Source organism: Danio rerio, chromosome 21 (assembly GCF_052040795.2).
Source record: "Danio rerio strain M-AB ecotype USA chromosome 21, GRCz13ab, whole genome shotgun sequence".
NCBI lineage: Eukaryota > Metazoa > Chordata > Actinopteri > Cypriniformes > Danionidae > Danio > Danio rerio.
Window position 1 is genome coordinate 11,960,001 of NC_141041.1, and position 25,000 is coordinate 11,985,000.

The following is a 25,000-nucleotide window of genomic DNA, read 5'->3' on the forward strand; positions in this document are numbered from 1 at the left end:
AATGTAATTCCTCGTATTAAACGTAAGCTCGCTTTCACCACTAGATGGAGGTGTTTGGTATAATTTGAAGGTTACCAACCACAATTGGCAAGCTAGTGTCAGTTCATGAAATTATTTTGTTGTTAAAATGATTTTCATACGTGGTATTTTTATCTTACTTTCCAATACAGAGATCTAAACATTCTTACATTAAGATGCAGTTGCTTGAGAAGCAAAATTAATCAAGGTGTTACATTTTGTTTACTGAAAATGTTATAAAAAAGTAACGTATCTGCCAGGGTTGAGAGAAATATCATCTTAATACATACAGAAAATCCAATCAGCAGATTTCCTTTCTTGTTTTATGCAAGTTAAATTAGAAACCGAGACTTAACATCTGACGCCACTCTCAGGTAAGTAGCCTACATCTTGATTTAACAAAAGTTGTGTATAACTGTATCAGAGTCAATTTTGCATTAAAGACAATCCTTCAGTTTATTCAACTTATTGCATAAATTGTTGTAGCCTATTCTGCTATTGGATGCATTCATAATAGCAATTAATAATTGTTAAGCCTTAAGAACGAGGATAAATAGAGAATAAATAGCCTCAGGCCAATTATTATTATTATTATTATTATGTATGAAGTTTGCATGTTCTCTCATGTTCGCGTGGGTTTCCTCCGAGTGCTCCGGTTTCCCCCACAGTCCAAAGACATGTGCAAAAGGTGAATTGAATAAGCTAAATTGTCCGTAGTGTATGTTTGTGAAAGAGTGTGGATGTTTCCCAGTATTGGGTTATAGCTGGAAGGGTATCCACTGTGTAAAACATATGCTGGATAAGTTGGTGGTTCATTCCACTGTGGCAACCCCTGATGAAGAAAGGGACTGAGCTGAAGAAAAATAAATAAATGAATGAATGAATTAATTATTATTATTATTATTATTTTAGATCAGATTAAATACCAGAAGGTCAGAAATGAAAATGTAACTCTGTCCTTATCCTTATTCATTTTCTGGGTAGTTCACCCATATTTGAAAATTATCTCATTATTTATTCATCCTTTACTACTGTCAGACTTTTATGATTTTAAGATCAGTTGTTAGAGGTTTTCCACTTTCTCTAAATATCTTTTTTGTGTCCATCAGGAATAATAAACATATAAAGGTTTGGAAACACTTGAGGGTCAGTATTTAGTACATTTAAAATTTTGGGTGAACTAACTCCTTATATTACACATCCAGGTTAATTTAGGTTAAGTCCTTACATTTTGTCACACATTTAGAAAGAATACTGTTGTATGTATGTATGTATGTATGTATGTATGTATGTATATATATATATATATATATATATATATATATATATATATATATATATATATATATATATATATATTACAAGTAAGACTTTCTCCAGAAGAAAAAAATGTGGATATTTCCTTCTGTTTAACATAATTTGGGAAAATGTTGGAAAAAGAAAAACCTCAGGAGGGCTAATAATTCTGAATCCATAGAAAAATGTCATTCTTCAGCATAATTGTTTTTACAAACGATGTATTTGTACCAGCGTATGAACATATATGATCATATATTTCGATTGTTTACAACATGTCCTACTACTCCTGTTTATATCCCGGTACACAGCTGATGTGTGCAGCAAAGACTTCTGGGAATCAGGTTTGGTCCTATGAGGAGCTCAACTGGGTGGCTGCCATTCACACACACATACACGAGTATACGATAACTCATGATGTTTCGAAACATGTCAACATCTTCATGCTGAAACAAATGCTAATTTAATTAGATGTTTGAGTATAAAGTCCGTCCGTGATGATTGTAAGGAGCGTTTAGGCATCGCCGCAGTGATTCATGGGTAAGTGTGGCACAAAACCAACAATCCACAAACTTTCCATAAAAATCGTCGAATGTAATTAAACATAATAGCGACAATTTAATATATACAAGCGTAAATACGTTGCATGTACTTGGTTTGCCAGGGAGACTAATGATGTTTGATCTGAGCCGATGGGTTTCTAGTGCGGTGAGAGAATCGTTCTTATGAGTCGGATCTTTGCAATGAATCAATTGATCCGGTTCATGCAGACTGCAGTGGTCGTCTGAGAGTTTCTTGAGTCGCGCTCTGTAGAACCAGCAACAACAACAAAGTCGGACACACCAAATTTAAGGGCTTAGTTTCTAATATTTTGGTAATGTTAAATTACTTAATCATGTTGTAGGCAATATGTTTTAAATTCTGTATCCAAATATATAGTGTAGCAAAAGCCATTTTGGCATGGTTTAACTACAAAACACGTTCATCATGTTATATAGACAGGCCCATAGCCAGCCTAGTGAAAGGGGTGGGTTATTTTTTTTTCTCAAAAAGTGGACCTTTTGCAGTTATTGGCCTCATCTAGGCTATTGAATAATGAGATTAAAAGCATTATATTGTCTGAAATAGATTGTCGGATGGTCATCATAACCAAAAAAGTACATTTGAAAATCCATGGATAACAACAATAGTCAAAATAGTATTCAGATTCATTTTAACATTGGTCGATTTTGGTGCTTCACAGCTTTTTATTGGTCATGTTTTTTTCAAAGATTTTAAATAAAAGTTACTTGTAAAATATTTTCTCCATTTAAAAACAATACTGTAGCGAAAGATGACTCTTACATCAGATTGTAGGTTTTCGTGCACAGCTGGATGTTGGACTCATGATAAATAATTGTTAGCATTGGCCAAAAGTGATTATCTGAAGTCACACTGAAGCAACAGCCGACAGAGGATTCCACTTGGTCTTAAAACCTTTTCCAGGGGGTTATGTTCACTAGTTATGATGGCATAGCTGTTCAAAAAGGACAAATGACCTCATGTATAGGACAAATTCTGGACCTTTGTTAATGAGGGGTGACTCCCTCATATATATATATATATATATATATATATATATATATATATATATATATATATATATATATATGTGTGTGTGTGTGTGTGTGTGTGTGTGTGTGTATATATATATATATATATATATATATATATATATATAGGGAATTATGTAACTTATACAGATTTGAAGCACTTGAAGACATTCAATAGTAAATATAATAGGGCATTTACCCTTTTAACACAAAATTACAAAATTTAAATATTTATATATAATATCTATTTGCATTATTATGCTGTTATATAATTTCATATAACCAGTGGCATAAATGATCTCAAAATGACAATAATATCGCTTATTGCAACAATTTCCCAGACAATATATCGCTCAATAAAAATTCCTTATCGTGATTTCAAGTCAACATGATATTGAAACATCCATTTATATTATATTATATTATATTATATTATATTATATTATATTATATTATATTATATTATATTATATTATATTATATTTATTATATTATATTATATTATATTATATTATATTATATTATATTATATTATGTATTGTACATGAAACTCTCAGATTTGAAGTACTTGAGGTGAGTAAATTTTAATTTTTAGCTTGGTAAATATTTATTTAACTACAAAAACATTATTTTGTTTTTCTTTTTTTTAGTAAAACCATAGTTTTCGTAAGGACCAATACACATATATGGGCCTACAAAACACAGTTTTATCATTTTATTCATCACCATTAATGTTTATCGAAAACTCACTCAGTCCAAACACAAACAATACATAGGTCATAAAATAAGAAATAAGACTTCTTTTTTTTTTTAAAAGTTAGTCTTGAGTAAGGTTCTGAATTAGGCCTTTTTATGGATGAAAAAATATTTATTAAAAATGATTTTCTGCATCAAATTACCCAGGGACACATGAAACAAGTTTATAAAAACTTTATAAACAGCCCTTTGTGAGTGAATTTTTTTAAATTGCACAAACCATCAGGAACATACACACAACAACACAATTAAAATACAAACAGAAAAACCTAATATTTAAAATAAATAAATAGATACAACAATCCACAGAGCATAACGCACAGCATTTCCACATCCAATGATTTTAAGAATTAACGGGGGAATACATATGCCAGATTTTTTTGCTTTTCAACAATTTTACAGTAGAGAAATCAAAATTGTTACAAAAAAAGCTGTTAATATGGGAGATGACTGAGCAAATGTCTTTTTGTGTATGTGAAATCTTGGCAATAAAATAAAGAGATTAACAACACAATATATTCAAGACTTTTGATGGATTTGTTTTCATAATAAAAAATAATATATTTTAATGTAAAACTAATTTTTGTCATGTAAAAAATTTATTTTTCTAGATCCTTCTAGAAACTGTTTACAATGTTGCCTTCAAAAAATAAATGACTCTCTTTATCTGCTTTACAGAAACTACAGATGTTCTCCATTTCAATGTACTTTGATACCAAAGATTTTACTGGGTAATTTGTGTGTCGTGTTTATTTATTCATTTGTTTTCTTTTTCGGCTTAGTCCCTTTATTAATCAGGGGTCACCACAGTGGAATGAACTGCCAACTTATCCAGCATATGTTTTATACAATGGATACCCTTCCAGCTTCAACCCATCACAGGGAAACACCCATACAACTAGCCTAATTTGCCTGTAGCACATGTCTTTGGACTGTGGGGGAGACCGGAGCACCCGGAGGAAACCCACACGAACACGGGGAGAACATGCAAACTCCACATAGAAATGCCAACGAACCCAGCAGAGGCTCGAACCAGCGACCTTCTTGCTGTGAGGCCACAGCGCTATCCACATAACAATTGTATTGTTAATAGAGTATTTGAAGGGAGTTAACCTGGCTTTTTTCCTTAATAACTAAAATTTACCTCTAGGAGTAATTTTATTTTGCTTCTGAAAAATAATACAAATGTGTTTGTTAAATTTTTTTATCAGTTGGGGTGCCCAAACTCGGTCCTGGAGGGCTGGTGTCCTGCATAGTTCAGCTTTAAATTCCTTCAACAAACCTGCCTGAAAGTTTCTTGTATACATAGAAAGAGCTTGATTAGCTGGTTCAGGTGTGTTTGATTGGGGTTGGAGCTAAAATATGCAGGACAGTGGCCCTCCAGGACCGAGTTTTGGCACCCCTGCGCCTTCTAAATGTAATTTAGGATTTACAACAGAAAGAGAACTATAACAAATATGGTTTGTAACCATATTGTCTGAGTGAAATTTATTTTCGAGCGTGTAATGTGATTTGCGGCAGCACGTAGCGTATTGTATAATGCATTTGCGTCATGACGCAAAAGATTCACTGAATCATGTTAGGCTGTTCGGATTCTTGTGTGTATATCGCAAGTGCTTGTTGGATTGGCGGTCACCAAAAACGAAATAAATCACAACCCATGATGTTAAAGCCCTTAAATGTGAAATACCTGATAAAACGCATATATTAGTCAAATCCTGGAACGGTTTTAAAGATGTGCAGGAGCAAGCTTGACTGAACTCATCGGAGCTGAGAAGTAAAGCAAAACACGCGTCCTTTTAAAACCTTATAACAAAATGCACGCTCAGTTGGTGAGAATTCGGGAACGTTTTGAAGCTCGGATGTAACAACGTTGCATCTGGCAGTATTATGACACGATATGAGGAATCAATAGGACACAGGCGGTCATGTGACTGCGCACATCTCGGGGGGTGGGCAGCAGCAGCAGCCTCTCCATGTCTTATTGCTGCTGTATTTGGCTGGGGGAAAGCCATGCATTCTCGATCATTTTAGAGCTGTGCTGTCATGAGGGCTGCTTGCACCCATGAGCAACGTTTTGACAGCTCTGCAATGTATTCCTGAGTCCCTCTTTCATGCATATATTGATGATGTCTGTCATTCTAGGTTTTGCTGTGCATGGCAGCAGCAAGAATCATGGCTGGCCTTCTTGTCTTTGATATTTGCCTTTGCTGCCCTGCTGAGACGAAGAGCCCTCACGTCCAAGCTTTTAATTGAGACACAGCCCTTTCTTACAATAACCCACAGGTAGGTCAGCATCTGTTCTTTGCTCTTTGAATGGATTCTTCTGATAGCTGTCATTGTGGAACCCAGGCCAGTATGGCTGCTGATTATATAGAGTAGTGGAGAACATATATGCATTTATTTATTGGCCGTAACATTGCTACTGTCATGGTTTTCTGGTTTGAAAAGGGGGGTTTGTTTGTTGTACTTTATATTAGTTGGTGTGCTGTGAAGTGGATACATGCGTTCATGTTGTTCTCATTGCAGAACCCATCAGAAGAAAACACTCACTGCACTGTCAATGATCAAGGGTCAGGGCTAAAGAATGCCCAAATAGGCCTCAATAAACAATTAATCTCCTATGATGAAAATCATCTTTTGTAAGCTGTGTGGATAGAACTGTGTGTAGGTGTAGTGTGTCCACAGTCATATTGGAGTGATATAAACACAATAAGTCTACTTTATTAAATTTCCTGACATTAAAATATAATCCAAATCCCTTCCGTTTTGAGGCCGACCACAACATGATGTAAGAGTGCAGTTTTCACCGCCCACCAAATTGATTGACAGCTCCCTATTAACATGTCGCTGTAGTAACGTGTATAATCATATCAACAAGACAGTACATGAGCAAAGCAACTGGGATTAAAAGATCTGTTCAGCTCTCTGTGATCATCAACCATCATCAAATGTAATCAAGAATGAGTTTTACAAGTTCGAAACATTATTAAAACAGTGCATGTTAATGAATTGCAGTGATTTTACCATCTTTATTTCATCACCACAGTATAATTATAATTATATGTCAGTATAATTATAAAAGAAGACGCTTCAATCTCGGTTTGTGGACGTTTAATCTGGTTTAATTTGTACATTAACAAAACAGATTTCCATACAGCAGTGTATATTAACGTGTATCCTGTCACATTTGCGTGCAAAAACAGTGCAAAGTTAAACTGGGGTGCCGTGTGTGTGTGCGCGAACTTTGTGTGTGTGACTCATCATCCTCATCGACTCATTACCTCCACAACAAATACATTAAATAATCATTGGAAAAAAATCATACTGTAGTATTTCTTACAACGTTATGTGAGATCTGCTTCTTTCATGTCTGTCACTGTGCTGTTTATCTGACACACCCAAGGCAGAGATTGAGGCTCATTCTGACAGGCACATGTGAACGATGGGCGGGGAGAACTAGCATTAAAGGCACAGGCAACAAAAACAGCTACATATTATTCAGAGCAGAAAATTCCAATGTTCTGAAAGGCACAATACATAATCTGATGGGTGTTTTGAGCTGAAACACAATATTACCTTTTCAGACACATTATGGAGAAACTAAAGACATATCTTGAAAAAGGGGTAAAATAGGTGCCCATTAAATATTTTTAATAATGCAATTTCAAGTCAACATGATACAAAAATCTCTGTTTACTTTAGTGTTCATAATATAATATAATATAATATAATATAATATAATATAATATAATATAATATAATATTATGTTTAGTTCAGCTGTACATTGGTATGTTATGTCCCATTTTCCAATCAATAAAGTGCAACAGTAGGGTTTCGGCAATAAAATCCTCATTTATTTACTGCATAAAGAATATTGAATTTTAACTATAACCTTTAAAAACTGACTAGTTTTGTTAGTCACACAGTATGTAAATGCTCACAGTATGTTGAAGACATATATTCAAACTGGTTCAACAAAAACTTCACTATTCTTGATGCCTTTGAAAAAAATCCACCAATAGGTTTAAGCAAAGTGTGGCAAAAGATTTTAGCCCCATCCTTGCAAATGAAGCAGAACAAAGGTAGCGCATTCTCCCAATCTGTCTCCCAATGCTCTAAAATGCTCAAATATTTATACACATATGCTTGTTTATGAATTTATATATTTATATAGACACAAAACCAACAACATATGACCAACAAAGCTCTAAATCACACAGTTACTGTATGTACCTTTGTCTTAAAAAAAGAATAATTATATCATGAAAGAATAGCAAAGGATAGGAAAAGCTCTACTGAACATGTGGGCGGCACTAATGCACACTATTCCCAAAGGATAACATCTCATTGAATATTCATGAGATTATAAATCGAATTGGGGAGCTACATGAGGTTGCAAACAGAAATTCATAGTGACAAATATAGTAAAACGGAATCTGCTTTGTACTGATAGGTGGCAGAGATGAGAACATAAGTGCTTATTTTTATATTTGCAGCATGGTGAAAAGGTGCCATTAGGGCATGAAGGTGTAAAAAAAACACAATCACCGCATTGAATGATTATTGTAAGTAGGGTTGGGTCGATAAACAATATTTTATCGTATTGTGATAAAATTTATGTTAGTAACAATGATAAGCTCTGGACTTTTACTCTATATTGATCTAAGGGCCAATCACACAGCAGAAATGTGTAACAATGGTAATCTTAAAGTGAGTTGATATTAGAGATGTACCATATTGTCACCGCCGCAAATTATCAGACAAAAATATGTTATGCCATTTAATGGACCCTCTAGTTTTTGCGGCATCAGTCATTGTAGGGGTATTCTCTTTTAAACATGGAAGCATTAACAACTTATATTGAAATATATATCGTTATCGTTTAATATGGAAAATAATTATTGAGATTGCATTTTTGCCATATAGCCCAGCCCTAATTGTAAGTCATGTCACACTAGCTATGTTTCCATCCACCTATTTTTATGTACATTTTGAAATATTGCATACAAATGCTGATAATGTGCGTATAAAACGTATGCGCAGAACAGATTAGAATGAACTATTTATCCGATATAAAAAAAATGAGCATGAATGATGTTGATAACACAATTTCCGAACAAATTCCTGGATGAGCATCAGAAAATTTTGTTTTGATTTTGTTTTAACAGATCATGCGATTACAAAAATGGGTGCAATGGGACGGCATTAATAGACAAACTAGAGGATGGCCAAATTGTAAAACATCCTTAGTAACGATTTTGTTTTCTTTGACTCATTTAAATGTAAACGGTGATTTATTCGCAAACATTTTATGCAAATCAGTTTTTGCGCATAAATTTAAACTGTTTCTTAGCTCTCTTGAGTGGCAGAGACAAGAACATTAGTGCTTATGTTTATATTTGCAGCATGGTGAAAGGGTGCCATTAGGGCATGATACTGAAAAAAACACAATCACTGAATTGAATGTTTATTGTAAGTTACGTCACACTAGGTATGATTCCATCCAGCTATTTTTTTTATAGGCATTTTGGAACATTGCATAAAATAAAACTTGATTGAAATGCTGAAAATGTGCAAGCATATGCACACAACAGATTATGATAAACTTTTTATCTGCAAATAATCTTTGAGAGAAACATATTTGTCTATAACCGGCAGCTAGCTCTCTGCAACTCTCAAATGGTCGCCCACTAAAGCTAAGAAGGGCTGCGCCCGGTCAGTACCTGGATGGGAGACCTCATGAGAAAGCTAAGTTGCTGCCGGAAGTGGTGTTAGTGAGATTAGCAGGGGGCGCTCAACCTGTGGTCTTTGTGGGTCCTAATGCCCCAGTATAGTGAAGGGAACTCTATACTGCTCAGTGAGACATTAAAGTGAGGTCGCGGTGTGGTCGTTAAAAATCCCAGGATCTCCCGGCATCCTGGCCAAATTTACCCACTTTCCTCTGTCCATCATGGCCTCCTAACCATCCCCATATCAAAATTGGCTTCATCATTCTGTCTTCTCTTCACCAATCAGCTGGTGTGCAGTCTGGTGCAATAAGTCTGCCATCGCGTCATCCAGGTGGATGCTGCACACTGGTGTAATGTTTACAATGTGTAAAGTGCTTTGAGTGTCCAGAAAAGCGCTATATAAATGTAAGGTATTATTATTATTATTATTAATTATTTACTGCATAAATTACTGGATGAACATCAAAAAATAGATTTTGTTTTAACAGATCATGTGATTATAAAAATGGGTGCAATGGGATGGCATTAATAGACAAACCAGAGGATGATCAAATCGTAAAGCATCTGAAATGTGGCACGAGTTTATCAGAAAGTGAAGATTTTTTTCTCTTTGACTCATTTAAATGGAAAAGTTACTTTATTCGCAAACGTTTTATGCAATATGTCAGTTTTTGCTCCTAAATTTAATTCGCCTCTTAGCTCTCTTGCATAAGAAATCGATTTTGCTAAGAAATCAGGCCGAATCCACATGATTGCATTCTACCGTCAATCCAGCCAGCGCCATCGAGGGCCTTTGTTCTTCCTGCTTGCAGACGTCATTCCAGAGGAGCTTCCCTTACACCCCTCCTTCCAGTCCCGTCTCATATTCCTTCATTTTCCCCCCCTCCACCTCTTCTCTGCCTGTTCCTCTCATTTCTCTCTCTCTCTCTCTCTCTCTCTTTGGGGTCTGTTTGTCTTTTTTGGCTGCAGCAGCTGGTTGCAGTCTCGAGTTAGAGTCTCATCCCGCGTCCCCTCCCCCCCGCAAGTGCACGCAAAGACAAAAGGCCAGGGCTGCTTGTCAGAACACTGCCCCCTTCCTCCCTGCGCCGCCGTGCATCTGCAGAGGAGAGAGTGACCTATAGAACTGAACCAGCAGGCTCATAGTGAAGGGAAAAAAGCACACTCATACAGAATGGGGCCTGGCTGGACTGACGTCTTGCATAAGCCTTTCCACGAAGATTCCCGGTATTAGGGCCGAAGAGAAGCGGGGTAGGGCGAGAGCCTACTTTTTCCCCTGTTCGTCTGTATCTCTCTCTCTGTGTTTATACATGTCATGGCCTTTGTTTTCTCTCTTGTTTGGCAGAGACTGGACATGGTTGCCCAGGGCTGGAGGATTAGGGGTCGAGCAGCTGATTTGACTTGACCGAGATCCGTGTTTCTCACTGCTTTTCTGGGGGATGAAAAAAAGAGAGGAGGAAGCAGGGACACTGGCTAGAAGAGAGGAACAGGGACCATGGAGAGTGTGAGAGTGAGGGAGAGAGAGAGAGGGAGAGGGGAGGCAGAGAAGGAAGTAGAAGCAGTCCAGTGCTGCAGAATGGGGTAAAAGCGAGAGGCACAATCAAAAAGAGGTCAGGTACCGAGCCTGTTTAAATTCTCCTTGCTATCTCTGTGTCTTGTTTTCTTCTGTCAGGAAACGGCGCTCATCTTACGGGTTTTGGTTTTACACAGTGCTTGTGGTTTTCCTCTGGAATGTGCATCTGCTGTTTGGCTTTTTATGTTTCCTTCTGTCATCCATTCATACGTCCATCCATCCATCCATCCATCCATATAAACCAGCTCTAAGCCTCCATTGTGCATGTATTTTTCATCAACGTCCTCCATAGTGTGTGTTTCTCAGGCCTAGCTTTTGATTCAGCTCGGCAGTGTAAATTCCACACGCATTCTGAACACAAACCTCTTCGTTGGTATTAACACACACTCAAAGCAGGGATGTTTTGCAGGAATATTGAAGATTTGATGAAGACATGGGCTGCTCCTGTGTCTCATGTGTGGCTGCACTGCAGCACACACATTATGCAGGGTGACCGGAACCGGCTGAAACCGGTTTGAGGCAGACGTGGAGGCTCAGAAACAATACAGTCACTGTGCTACAGGCAGATAGCCGACTGCTTCATGGCAGCCAGAATGGCACTGGGGTCTTCAGGAGTGATTCAGACCCAAGCAGGGATGTTAGAGAAACACCTCAAGAGGGTTATCCACTTCAAGGCCACGATGCAGCCATGAAAACCGAGCAGATATGCAGGCCGTGGGTTCACTATGTGCTTTTATTCATGGTGGTTAGCATACAGAACAATCTTACCTTCTGGGGGTCTGTTTCTTGATGGGCCCTGCCTAGTGCAAAAATCATTTGCTGTCAGGGAGAAAGGAGGAGGAGGGTGGTGGTGGTGTTTTGTTGTGGAGGTGGTGTGAGGAAGGAAGGAAGGAAAAAGGGAAGGAAAACAAGATTGTTTGCTGTAGTTGTCGGAACGCCGAGGGTGAGGAGTGGCTCATTTGCATGTTTCCACTTCTATATGTTTGCATGCGTGTGTATTTGTATGGTGTTTATGTATTGTTTACAGGCCTCCAATAGGAACCCAAGCTTTTCCTCTGAATGACACTCTGATTTGGCTGTAAATGTGTTTAGGCCTCATGCTGGCTTCATCAGCTTAACGTCTTTCATTAAAATCCTCTTGTCCTCGTGTTATTTTGCTCATTTTTTCACTGGCTTTTGTTTGCTGCTCCTTCTCTTCTTACATGCCTCACCACATTGGGTTCATTGTGTGTGGGGAAGGCCGTCTTGGCCCTGCGTAGCCTGTGCGTGCAGATGTTATTAGCTGTAATGGAGGCAGGGCTGCAGTGCTCTCTTCCATTTCAATAAAAGCAGGAGTAGCAGGAGTAATGGGGGCTGGCTAACCTTACTAGCACAACTCGCTTTTCATTTCCTTCAAATTCCTTGTGAATTAATTGTATTATTATTATAGTTTCTTCTCTTTTAATATGGCAAAATAGTGATGTTTGAATGTGGACGTGTTTGTAGTTAGTGCTAATTTTTTAGGATTAACCTTCAAGAATCAAATATTTAAAAATATAAAATAAAAATCATTAAATTGAGCTTTCTGTTTCTCTACCTTTTATTGTGTACATTATATTCTGTTGTTTTTAAGCCATTTAGTGGTTTTGTTCTTGTTTATTTTTTAGGTGACTAAAACTGTTTTACATTAAACCGTGTGTAAATAATTCACATTTGCATTCTTATTTACATGCATTTAACAAATTTACATCCATTTAACTGACTGAATTCTGTGAATTCTCTATTTCAGTTAGAGATGCTATTCAGACAGAGGTTTTTTTATAGCATGGATAAGTCATTTACAGACAGCAACCAGAAAGTTTTCATAGCGCTTCGCTTTTTCAACATTTTTTTTATCTCATAGTCTTATTCCAAAATGGATTAAATTAATTTATTTCCTCTAAATTCTACACACAATACCCCTTAATGACAATGTAATTTTTAAAAATTGTTGCAAATTTATTAAAAATAAAAAACCTGAAAAAATCACATGTACAGAAGTATTCACAGCCTTTGTGCAATACTTTGATGATGCACCTTTGGCAGCAATTACAGCCTCAAGTCTTTTTAAATATGATTCCACAAGCTTGGCACACTTGTCTTTGGGAATTTTTACCCATTCCTCTTTGCAGTACCTCTCAAGCTCTATCAGGTTGGATGGAAAGCAACAGTGTACAGCCATTTTCAGATCTCTCCAGAGATGTTCAGTAGGATTTAGGTATGGGCTCTGGCTGGGCCACTCAAGGCCATTTACTGAGTGGTTGTGAAGCCGCTCTGTTAATCTTTTGGCGGTGTGCTTTGGTTTGCATTCAGGATGTCTCTGTACATTGCTTCATTCATCTGAAAAACATCCCCAAAGCATGATGCTGCCACCACCGTGCTTAACTGTAGGGATGGTATTAGCCTGGTGATGAGCAGTGTCTGGTTTTCTCCAAAAGTAACGCCTGGCAAGTGTAAAATTTTAGTCTCATCAGACCAGAGAATTTTTTTTCTCATGGTCTGACAGTCCTTCAGATGCCTTTTGGCAAATTCCAGGCGGGGAGTTTTTTCCGTCTGGCCACTCTATTATACAGTCCTGGTTGGTGGATTGCTGCACAGATGGTTGTTCTTCTGTAAGGTTCTCCTCTCCCCACAGAAGAATGCTGGAGCTCAGACAGATTGACCATCAAGTTATTGATCACCTCCCTGACTAAGGCCCTTCCCCCCTGATCACTCACCTTAGATGGCAGGCCAGCTCTAGGAATAGTCCTAGTGGTTCCAAACATCTTCCACTTACAGATGATGGAGGACACCGTGCTCGTTGGAACTTTCAGAGCAGCAGAAATTTTTCTGTAACCTTCCCCGGCCTTGTGCCTCAACAATTCTGTCTCAGAGGTCTTCAGACAATTCCTTTGTCTTCATGCTTGGTTTGTGCTTTGACATGCACTATCAACCCTGGGACCTTATATAGACAGGTGTATGCTTTTTCAAATAGTGTCCAATCAACTGAATTTACCACAGGTGAACTTCAATTAGGCTGTGGAAACATCTCAAGAATGATCAGTAGAAACAGAATGTACCTGAGCTCAATTTAGAGCTTCATGTCAAAAGCTGTAAATACTTATGTACATGTGATTTTTCAGGTTTTTTATTTTTAATAAATTTGCAACCATTTCAACAACAACAAAAAAATGTTTACAATGTCATTATGGGGTATTGTGTGTAGAATTTAGAGGAAATGAATGTAATCCATTTTGGAATAAGGCTATGACACAAAAAAATGTGGAAAAAAGTGAAGCGCTATGAATACTTTCTTGATGCACTGTATCTCTCAATAGCTTTTATCTTATGTAGGGTGAATTATGACCAAATGTAATTAGAAGGTCAAAACTTTAAGTTGTGAGGATAAAAAAATCAGATATTATTATATATTAGTCAGATATTATATAAGCTGCATAATGGTTTGTTCGTGTTCATGTGAATTTTAATTAAAATCTGCCTGTCTGAAAATATTTTAAACAGCAATAATAATAATAATAATGATATAGTCCCTATAAAGGGTTTCTGCATTTAGTTTGATGCCAGTTTCCTGAAAACATGTTTAGTGCAAGAAATTACAATGTTTGGTTTATCATTTTATTCCATTTAATTGGTACTAATATCCTTATAGAATTTATATAGACGTTGCTTACTCATGTCTATAATTAATACATAGTATAAAATGGAATGTTGTTTCTCTTGTTTCTCAAAGGTGTTAAGCTCATTTTCATGAGACCATGGGCGACATGAAAACCCCAGACTTTGATGATCTGCTTGCGGCCTTTGATATTCCTGATATGGTTGACCCCAAGGCTGCCATTGAGTCTGGCCATGATGATCATGAGGGACAGCTCAAACACAATGCCCACCATGAAGAGGACTCCCATGCCACCTCTGGTCCAGATGTCGGGGTTAGTGTTATTGTTAAGAACGTTCGAAATTTTGATGCCTCTGAACATCTTTCAGAGAAGGATGTTCATCCAACTGTCGGAAATGGATTGCGCAATGGATTCTTGCCTGTGTCGCCCAACAACAGATACAGAAAAGAAAGTGACAAGCTTCAAAAAGGTGAAATCCATGGGATGGCAGGAAATATCTCCACATTCAACCAGTTTAGTCCAATCTCTAGTGCAGAGGAGTTTGATGATGATGACAAGATTGAAGTAGATGACCCTGCAGACAAACAAAGTCATTTATCATTTAGGCCAAACCCTTTAACTGGTTCGGGTGCAAAGATGGAAGAGCCTCGTTCTCAACACATAAAAGCAGATTGTGCATCTAGGCCGAGAACAAATGGCAACTGCCATAAGTTGAAAGTTGAGAATGGCAGCACCAATGGAAAAGTGGGACATGCAAAACTGCATGACTCTCAAAAACCAAGAAAAAACCAAGAGGAACACTCAAAAGAAACCTCCACATCTCAAGAAGCAAAAGAACCTGCAGAACCAGTTATTGAGTTGAGTGTGACCAACTTTTCCCAAGCAAAGGCCAAATCGTCTGCAAAGCTCTCATCCTGCATTGCTGCAATTGCAGCACTGAGTGCAAAAAAAACTAGCACAGAAACAGTGCCTCCAGAATCTATTGCTACCACTCGAGATTCACCCAGAGAGGCTAAAGAGATTCCAAAAGTTACAGAAAAATCATTAGACCAGGAATCTGCTCTGGAGCTTAGCAGGAAGGTGCTCACAAAACAACCTGATAGTCCTAGCAGTGTCACAAGTGAAAGCAGCAGCAAAGAGTCTCCTGCTTCTCCAGCAGGATCCATACCAGTCATTCCCAAAGTTCGCATTAAAACGATCAAGACATCTTCAGGGCAGATCAAGAGGACAGTTACTAGAGTCCTGCCTGAGTTTGATCCTGATGGCTTGAAGAAGGGTATTGATTCTTCATCCAATGTTGTGTCTTCTCTCCTGTCCTCTTCAACCTCGCCTTCTGTTTTCTCTTCTCCCACCAGAACAACTTTGCCAACCACAGTAGTAGCAACTTCCGGAGGCTCTGCCATTGAGGTAACTAAACAAATGACCATCAAACCTGTGGCCACTGCCTTCTTACCTGTCTCAGCTGTTAAAACGGCAGGGTCACAAGTGATAAACCTGAAACTTGCCAACAATACCACTGTAAAGGCCACTGTCATACCAGCGGCATCTGTTCAGAGTGCCAGCAGTGCCATCCTTAAAGCTGCTAATGCCATTCAGCAACAAACTGTCATGGTGCCTGCTTCCAGTCTAACAAACACCAAACTTGTGCCAAAGACTGTCCACTTAACCAACTTAAATCTCTTGCCTCAGAATCCATCATCGGCTGAGCTACACCAGGCCCTGACCAAGCCTCAACAGCCCATCAAGCAAGCCCTGTTGGCCCAACAGCAACAAAAGAAGGTGTCTCGGGTCCAGGTCCTAACCAGTTCCCAGAGCTCAGTGGTGGAGGCCTTCAATAAAGTTTTGAGTAGCATTAATCCTGTCCCAGTTTATGTACCAAATCTAAGCCCTCCAACTTCAGCCTGTATATCGTTACCATCCCGTGGATATAAGTGCTTGGAATGTGGTGATTCCTTTGCCCTGGAAAAAAGCCTCACTCAGCATTATGACCGTAGAAGTGTCCGCATTGAGGTCACGTGCAACCACTGCACCAAAAATCTAGTCTTCTACAACAAGTGCAGCCTTCTATCACATGCTAGGGGCCACAAAGACAAAGGTGTTGTAATGCAGTGTTCACATCTCATACTAAAGCCAATTCCAGCTGACCAGATGATTCTGGTCCCCTCTGTAACTTCCAGTGCTCCCACCTCTTCAGCTAACCTTGGATCCTTGATAGCAGGGAGCCAAGGGAAGGGAAACTCAACCACAGTGATCTCCGCGCCCTCTTCTGCCCCAGTTGTTGCTGCCATGCCTCTTGATAAGGATGCCTCCAGGGTCTGCAGATCGAATCTGAAGTGCTTGGAATGTAATGAGACGTTTCAGGAGGAGTCAGCTCTTGTAATGCACTACCAGCAGGCTCCCGAGTCAAGTGGACAGGTGCGTTCGTTTGTATATTATTTGTGATGCATGAGTTGGAATGGTTCTTGTATTAAGGCCTGTTCACACCAAGCACACTAACTATATTTATTTTGAGCTTATGCTTTTTTTTATTATTATTTGGCATTGCCCCTTTGTGACCTGCAGGTGTGCTACCAGAACATCTGACCAGTGAATTCAGCTTGTGTAATCAATCTAAACAAAAACAAAATTTAACAACCACCGACAGTGTAGTTGTGGAATAAAAACAACACAGATTATTTTCCCTTGCACTTTCAAAGGAGGCACCCCAAAGATACCAGATGTGCTTTTATTTTTATACTTCAGGTTAGTAGACTGACGTTCATTTAAATTCTTTTTTCAACTTCCATTTTTTTAGCATTATTTCCAATTGTTGCCAAGATAGTCATTATCATTAAATACTGCTTGAAAAGACATTAACAAAAGAAAAGGCTTAACATCAAGCAGAGCTTCTCCACAATGTTGTCTGTAGCTCAATATTGCTCAAGCTTTTTTATATTTAAGTTTTAAGTCTGGCTGTCAGTTTTTTATCATTTATTAGCTGGAATGAAAATCATTCTAAAAGTGGTCCTAACAATATAGTTTTTTTACATCTTTATTGTAATAGCTATGGTCTGAACTGTAATGTTGATTTATGTTTAACATTTTTTCTTTATATATATATATATATATAAAGAAAAAATGTTAAACATAAATCAACATTACAGTTCAGACCATAGCTATTACATTAAAGAAAAAACAAAAAAATATGTGTATGTGTATGTGTGTGTGTGTGTGTGTGTGTGTGTGTGTGTGTGTGTGTGTGTGTGTGTGTGTGTGTGTGTGTGTTTGTGTTTGTGTGTGTGTGTGTGTATATACACACACACACACACACACACACACACACACACACACACACACACACACACACACACACACACACACATTTACCGGCCACTTTATTAGGTATGCCTTACTAGTACCGGGTTGGACCCCCTTTTGCCTTTGGAACTGCCTTAATCCTTCGTGGCATAGATTTAACAAGGTACTGAAAATATTCCTCAGAAATTTTGCTCCATATTTACAAAATAGCATCACATAGTTGCTGCAGATTTGTCGGCTGCACATCCATGATGTGAATCTCCCATTCCACCACATCCCAAAGGTGCTCTATTGGAGAGATCTGGTGACCATGGAGGCCATTTGAGTACAGTGAACTAATTGTCATGTTCAAGAAACCAGTCTGAGATAATTTGCGCTTTATGACATGGCGCGTCATTTGAAGATGGGTAAACTATGGTCATAAAGGCATGGTAATGGTCAGCAACAATACTTATGTAGGCTATGACATTGACATGATGCTCAATTGGTACAAATGGGCCCAAAGTGTGCCAAGAAAATATCCCCCACACCATTACACTACCAACACCAGCCTAAAATGTTGATACAAGGCAGGATGAATCCATGGTTTCATGTTGTTGATGCCAAATTTTGACCCTACCATCAGAATGTCACAGCAGAAATTGAGACCCATCAGACCAGGCAACGTTTTTCCAAACTTCTATTGTCCAATTTTGGTGAGCCTGTGTGAATTGTAGTCTCAGTTTCCTGTTCTTAGCAGACAGGAGTGGCACCTGATGTGGTCTTCTGCTGCTGTAGCCCGTCCGCATCAAGGTTGGACATGTTGTGCATTCAGAGATGCTCTTCTGCATACCTCAGTTGTGACGAGTGGTCATTTGAGTTACTGTTCTCTTTCTATCAGCTCGAACCAGTCTGGCCATTTTTCTCTGACCTCTGACATCAACAAGGCATTTGCGCCCACAAAACTGCCGCTCACTAGATATTTTCTTTTTTTCGAACCATTCTCTGTAAACCCTAGAGATGGTTGTGCATGAAAATCCCAGTAGATCAACAGTTTCTGAAATACTCAGACCAGCCTGTTTAACACCAACAACCATGCCACGATCAAAGTCACTTAAATCACCTTTCTTCCCCATTCTGATGCTCGGTTTGAACTGCAGCAAATCGTTTTTACTATGTTGCTGCCATGTAATTGGCTGATTTAGAAATTTGCGTCAACAAGCAGTTGGACAGGTGTACCTAATAAAGTGGCCGGTGAGTATAATCTTTATAGTTATTGTACTTGATGTGAACAGGCTGATTTGATATAGTATTCGAGTTAATCAACCTTGAGTCTCGAATACTAAAACACTGACTTCATCTTGTATTTACACAAGTAGTTAAGATTTGTGTTGAAACATTTTGAACAATGTGCCTGTGCTTTTCTCTCTACTACCACAGAAAACCTGCACCATTTGCCAAATGCTGCTGCCAAACCAGTGTAGCTTTGCCTCCCATCAGCGCATCCATCAGCACAAGTCTCCGTATATCTGCCCTGAATGTGGAGCTATCTGTCGATCTGTCCATTTTCAATCCCATGTGACCAAAAACTGCCTGCACTACACACGCCGTGTGGGCTATCGGTTAGTACTGTGTTAATCTCTATAACTTTCAGAGCCAGAAACCTCCATTCTTCCAAGAAATGGCTCGTTTTCCAAGTCAAACAAAAGTTTATTTATGCAAAACAGATGAATACATCAATTGAGGGTTTAAAGCTCACCCTGAGGATCAGCAAAACTGTGTAGTTATCTTTACTGACACCTAGTGGTGCAAAATGCATCAACACCACAACACGTCACTTTTTTTTCAGCATACTGTAGCAGCACCATGCATCGAAGGTATGGAAAAGGATTGCAATTTATCATGCATTCTTTTACATGGATACCACTAGTAATGTGCAATTATCACGTTACATTTTCAGTTCTGCGCACTGAACCAAATTTAGAGATGAGTGCATTCACCCCATTCTGACCACTTTTGTTCTATTTTTTTTCTGAATTGCTTATAAAGCTCCTATTTATACACCAAACGTGTATTGAAATACTAAATTATCCTAAGCATTTAATTGGTTTTGAGTGGCTCGACGTGCTTTCCAAACAGCAATCAGAGCGCTTATTCACTGCTATTATTCTGCTGTTCACCCATGATTGATGCCACATTAAAAGTGACTGGCATCGATTATAAAAACTAAAAAGAGCATTAGAGAATATATTCAAGAGTAACCCTTTCTTTCTCTTCTTTTCTTTGGCCATAGCTGTGTTCACTGTAGTGTCATCTTTGCCGACGTTGCCGCTCTCAAGTCACACATTCAGGGATCTCACTGTGAAATCTTCTACAAATGCCCCATCTGCCCCATGGCTTTTAAATCCGCCCCTGGTGCACATTCCCATGCCTACACCCAGCATCCAGGAGTCAAAATCGGAGAGCCTAAGTGAGTGCTTCCTTTCCAAATTTTTTCGCATTGGTGTGTCTGTGTGATGCGTGATATCTTTGTTTGTCTTTTAATTGTTCTGTAAAGGTTAAACTATTTTCATTTGAGAAACTATAGTGTTAAAAAAATAAAAGGAAGTATATAAACACAAACTCACTCAACTAGGTCATGTGGTCTTGGTTGTTACTTAAATGAAACAAAACACACGAGATATTGATTTGCGCTAAACTAATTGTATTATGTGAGGAAAAAAATCTGTGACAAACTGAACTCTGGTTTTCTGTGAAAGTGGTTAGCCGAGTCATCATTATACAACATATCTGACCACAGAATGCTGTGGATGACCAGAATACATGATCAGAAGCTCATGTTAGATATTATTACTGATGGGTGTTTATGCTTTGTCATGATTTTTGGCGTACAGTTGAAGGCCAAATAATTTTAGGTGCTTCTGTAAAATTGTTGTATATTTTTAAGTTATTTCCCAAGTAATGTTTAACAGGGCATGGACATTTTCAATCTTTCCTAATAAAATATATATATATATATATATATATATATATATATATATATATATATATATATATATATATATATATATATTTTTTTTTTTTATTCTGGTTTTTAACAATTTAACAATTTTTATGTTTAATATTAATAGCAACCTTAAGTTTTTATTTATTTATTTTTTAAATATCTTTAAAATATTGCTTAAGAGGGCTAATAATATTCACCTTAATTTTTTTTTCATTATTAAAACTGCTTTTATTGTAGCCGGGATAAAGCAAATAGGACTTTCTCTAGTCGAAAAAGTATAGGAAATACTGTAAAAAAATTTTAAATGGAAATATTTAAAAAAGAAAAACAATAATTCACAGGAGGGCTAATCATTTTTTTAGCAATGAACATTATTAATCATTCAATTCCACACCTTGCACTAAACACTGTCATCTTTTTGCAGTGATGCTCAGCAGTAGTATAGAGGACAGAAGGCCACAGTTGAAGGCCAAATAATTTTTAACACTCCTGTAAAATTTATATACATATACATATATATATATATACAGTTTAAACCAGAAGTTTACATACACTCTAAAAAAAGTAACATAACCATTTAAAAAAAATGTATGATGGTAAATCATACTAAACGTTAACTATTTTTTGTCTTTTAGGGTTACCTAAATTATTTACATTTGCTAATTGCCAGAATTTTGGAGAGGGTGCTCGCTGCAGAGCCATTTGAGCAGAGCTGAGCTCCAGCGAGGGGGAGCATGAGCTCTCACTCCTCCTCCTATAAGCTTTTTTAATGCGTGCGCCAACCCCACCCCTAACTCTACCCCCAGTGACATCACTCGTAGAAGAAGTGCAAGAAAGGAGGAGCTCAGCTCAAGCTCCCCCTCGCTGGAGCTCAGCTCTGCCCACATGGCTCTGCAGTGAGCACCACTTGGAATTTTGAGAATTTTTTATTAATTTCTAGACAATCAAAAGTTTACATACATTTGCTTTTTTTGTTAGCTTTAAACTGTATAACTTTGGTCAAATGTTTTGGGTATCTTTCTACAAGCTTCTCACAATAGTTTGAAGGAATTTTGGCCAATTCTTTCAGACAGAATTGGTTTAACTGAGTCAGGTCTTGCTTTCACAAGCTGTTTCAATTCTGCCCACAAATTTTCTATAGGATTAAGAACAGGGCTTTGTGATGGCCACTCTAAAACAGTTACTCTATTGTCCTTAAAGCACATTTTAACTAATTTTGCAATATGCTTAGGGACATGGTCTGTTTGGAAGACTCATTTGTGGCCAAGTTTTAATTTCCTGGCTGATGTCTTGACATGTTGCTTCAGTATTTCTACAGTGGACCACTGGTCCAGAAGTGGACCAGTCCCTCCTGCAGCAAAACAGCCCCACAACATGATGCTGTCGCCCCCATACTTCACAGTTGGGATGGTGTTCCTAGGCTTCAAAGCTTTCCTCTTTGTCCTTCAAATGTAACACTGGTCATTATGGCCAAACAGTTCAATCTTAGTTCCATTATACCACAGGGCATGTCAAACGTATTCTTTATTTATTTATTTTTTTAGTGTAATTTAGCAAATTGTAATCTGACTTTTTTTATTGATTCTGACTTGTTGATTTTCCCATGTTGTCACACAAGAAAGCAGTGTGTTTGAGGTTTTCCTTAAATACTATTTTACTGTTGTGCCTCAAATCTTTAACTCAAATCTTGTCAATTAGCCAATCAAAAACTTCCAAAACCATGACACCATCATCTCAGCTTTTTCAGAGGCATAATAATCTTATTGTATGTAAACTTGACTTTCAAGAAAAGTTATAACAATTTCTTAAATAATATACCTCTCATGATTCTGCTATTAAGCATAACAGAAACAAATTTGATAAACCTAACTTACCTAAAAGAGAAAAAGTTTAGTCACATTAACATCTGACTTTTTTAATGGTTATCTGCCTTTTTATACAGTGTATGTAAACTTCTGGTTTCAACTGTAGATGTAAGTTATTTCCCAAGTGCTGTTTAACAGGGCACAGAAATTTTCACAGTATTTCCTAATAACATTTTTTTTATTCTGAAGAAAGTCTTATTTCTTTTGATTTGGCTGAAATAAAGGCAGTTTGGACATTTTTGTAAAACAATTTTAAGTTCAATATTTATAGCAACCTTAAGATTTAAAAATATAAATGTTTTAACATATACTTTTTACTATTGAACAGACTGGTAAAATACAGGAAGATACATCAGAGAACAACATTTTCCATTTTTGTTTTTTTAAGCCCAAGTTCAAACTAGAACAGGGGTGGGCAAATTCGGTCCTGGAGGGCCGGTGTCCTGCACAGTTTAGCTCCAGCTCTAATCACACACATCTGCTTATAGATTTCTAGTGATCTTGAAGACACTGATTAGTTTGTTCAGGTGTGTTTGACTAGTGTTGGAACAAAACTCTGTATGGACACCGGCCCTCGAGGATCAAGTTTGCCCATCCCTGAACTAGAACTATCCAATATTATGTACCCACACATGATCTGAACTAAAACAGGCCCAACCGCAAAAAGTACTGCACCTTTTTGGACTAATCCAGCTGCCGTAGGCCGATGCGCTGTGCATTATGGAATGTGGAGGAAAAACATTTGTTGACAGCGCTTTATCACTGGAGAGGGAGAGAGGAAAAATGGATCGTTGGTAATATTTCCGTAAGATGACCATGTTGCAGTTTAGCTAAATTAATTCATGCCTCCTCCTAAAGTGACGTGCGATGCATTAAAACATTGTTTTCCAGCCACGCTTCATTCTCGAAATGTATAGCTTGTCTAAAGTGATGTATACAAACTATATAGTATACTATGACTATGGATACAATCAGCCAGTGCAGTCATAGCTCCATAGTAAAAAGTGACATTTTGTGTCTGACGGTTTGTTTACTTGCTGGAGTTTCATTGGCTTTTTCCCGCAAGTGAATTCTGACCAATCGAAAAGCAGTTTAGGTAATACGTTCAATATCATCTGACCACTGAGTGATGTGGATTTTGTCAGATGACTGCATTTTGGTTCTTTCAACTGGTTCTGACCAAAGCAATCTGTGTGGTGTGAACCCGACCCAAAGATAGCAGAAAATGCTACAATGTATCATCTGTTGCCCTTGGTCCAGACCAAATGAACCGAACTACAGATGTGAAAACACCCTAAACCAGAAAGAATCTAAGGGTGCTTTCACACCTGTGAATCGATTCAGTTGTTCCGAAACAGAGATTACAATTATTACATTGTTGCTCTTTGCTCTTGGAGCGGTTCGCTTTCACATTGCAAAGTTTCTAATCGGACCAAAAGAGCTAAAACAAGTCACGTGCGAGTAAACTCTCCTCACATTGGTCAGAGTGTCAGGGTTTATTTTGCGGCATCCCGCTAAACTGTCAGGAGAGGTGATGGTTTGATGGTGATTGACAGGGTGCGCGCGCGATGTGTCTGAGGAGAGATGCGGTGGGGAGGGGTGAGAAGGGTGCGCGACGATGCCTATTTGAGGACCGGGAGGGAGACGCGAGATTTTCATCACTCGTTTGCGGGCATCTGGAGACTCGTGAAACTTCCGCCATACTCATAATTCTCTCTTCATATAGCCGTATGCCTATTACATATCCATAAAACACTGTGATATAACCACGCTCGGATCTAATCGCTTTCTCACTGTAATCGAACCGCTCCAGGGTTCGTTTTAGTCGAGCCGAGACCACCTCACTCAATCGATCTCGGAGCGATTACTTTGGCGCGGAAGAGAGCGCGATTGCCCTGTTCACATATGCCAAACGAACCGCGCTAACTGGGCAATCGAGACACGTTCCGAAACAAAAGTGTAGGTGTGAAAGCACCCTAAAAAGTATCTTTAAAAGATTGCTTGAGAGGGCAAATAATATTGACCTTAATTAATTTTTTTATTGAAAAACTGCTTTTATTCAAACCGAAATAAAACAAATCAGACTTTCTCCAGAAAATAAAATATTACAGACAATACTGTGAAAAATTCTTTGCTCTGTTAAACATTTTTTAGGAAATATTTGAAAAAGAAAAAACAAAAATTCACAGGAGGACTAATCATTTTGACCACAATGAACATAATTAATCATCCACACCATGCACTAAACACTT

General features: G+C 38.0%; 2 protein-coding genes across 28 annotated transcripts in view; both read left to right on the forward strand.

The window, feature by feature from the left end:
• LOC147838788 (uncharacterized) overlaps nucleotides 1–10,797 on the forward strand; it is a gene marked incomplete at its 5' end in the record, with an annotated part of 14,844 nt that extends 4,047 nt beyond the window's left edge. Inside the window, 2 exons of the mRNA XM_087300393.2 lie at nucleotides 1,274–1,345; nucleotides 10,738–10,797. Coding sequence (XP_087156519.2) covers nucleotides 1,274–1,345; nucleotides 10,738–10,797 — 132 coding nt within the window. The remainder of the gene's footprint in view (nucleotides 1–1,273; nucleotides 1,346–10,737) is intronic.
• The window catches only part of znf532 (zinc finger protein 532), a 52,374-nt gene that overhangs the window by 6,884 nt on the left and 20,490 nt on the right, over nucleotides 1–25,000 (forward strand). For 2 of the 27 annotated variants that reach the window (XM_087300827.1, XM_087300819.1), the window contains exons 1-6: nucleotides 1,637–1,854; nucleotides 5,808–5,948; nucleotides 14,714–14,912; nucleotides 15,038–17,015; nucleotides 19,317–19,498; nucleotides 20,170–20,346. In XM_087300827.1, the coding sequence (XP_087156953.1) occupies nucleotides 14,767–14,912; nucleotides 15,038–17,015; nucleotides 19,317–19,498; nucleotides 20,170–20,346 (2,483 nt within the window). In that variant the 5' untranslated portion in view covers nucleotides 1,637–1,854; nucleotides 5,808–5,948; nucleotides 14,714–14,766. Of the gene's footprint in view, nucleotides 1–1,636; nucleotides 1,855–5,046; nucleotides 5,080–5,230; nucleotides 5,440–5,600; nucleotides 5,949–10,495; nucleotides 10,644–10,737; nucleotides 11,909–14,713; nucleotides 17,016–19,316; nucleotides 19,499–20,169; nucleotides 20,347–25,000 lie in introns of those variants that run through there. The other 25 variants (XM_087300815.1, XM_087300800.1, XM_087300816.1 and 22 more) reach the window with 23 other exon arrangements.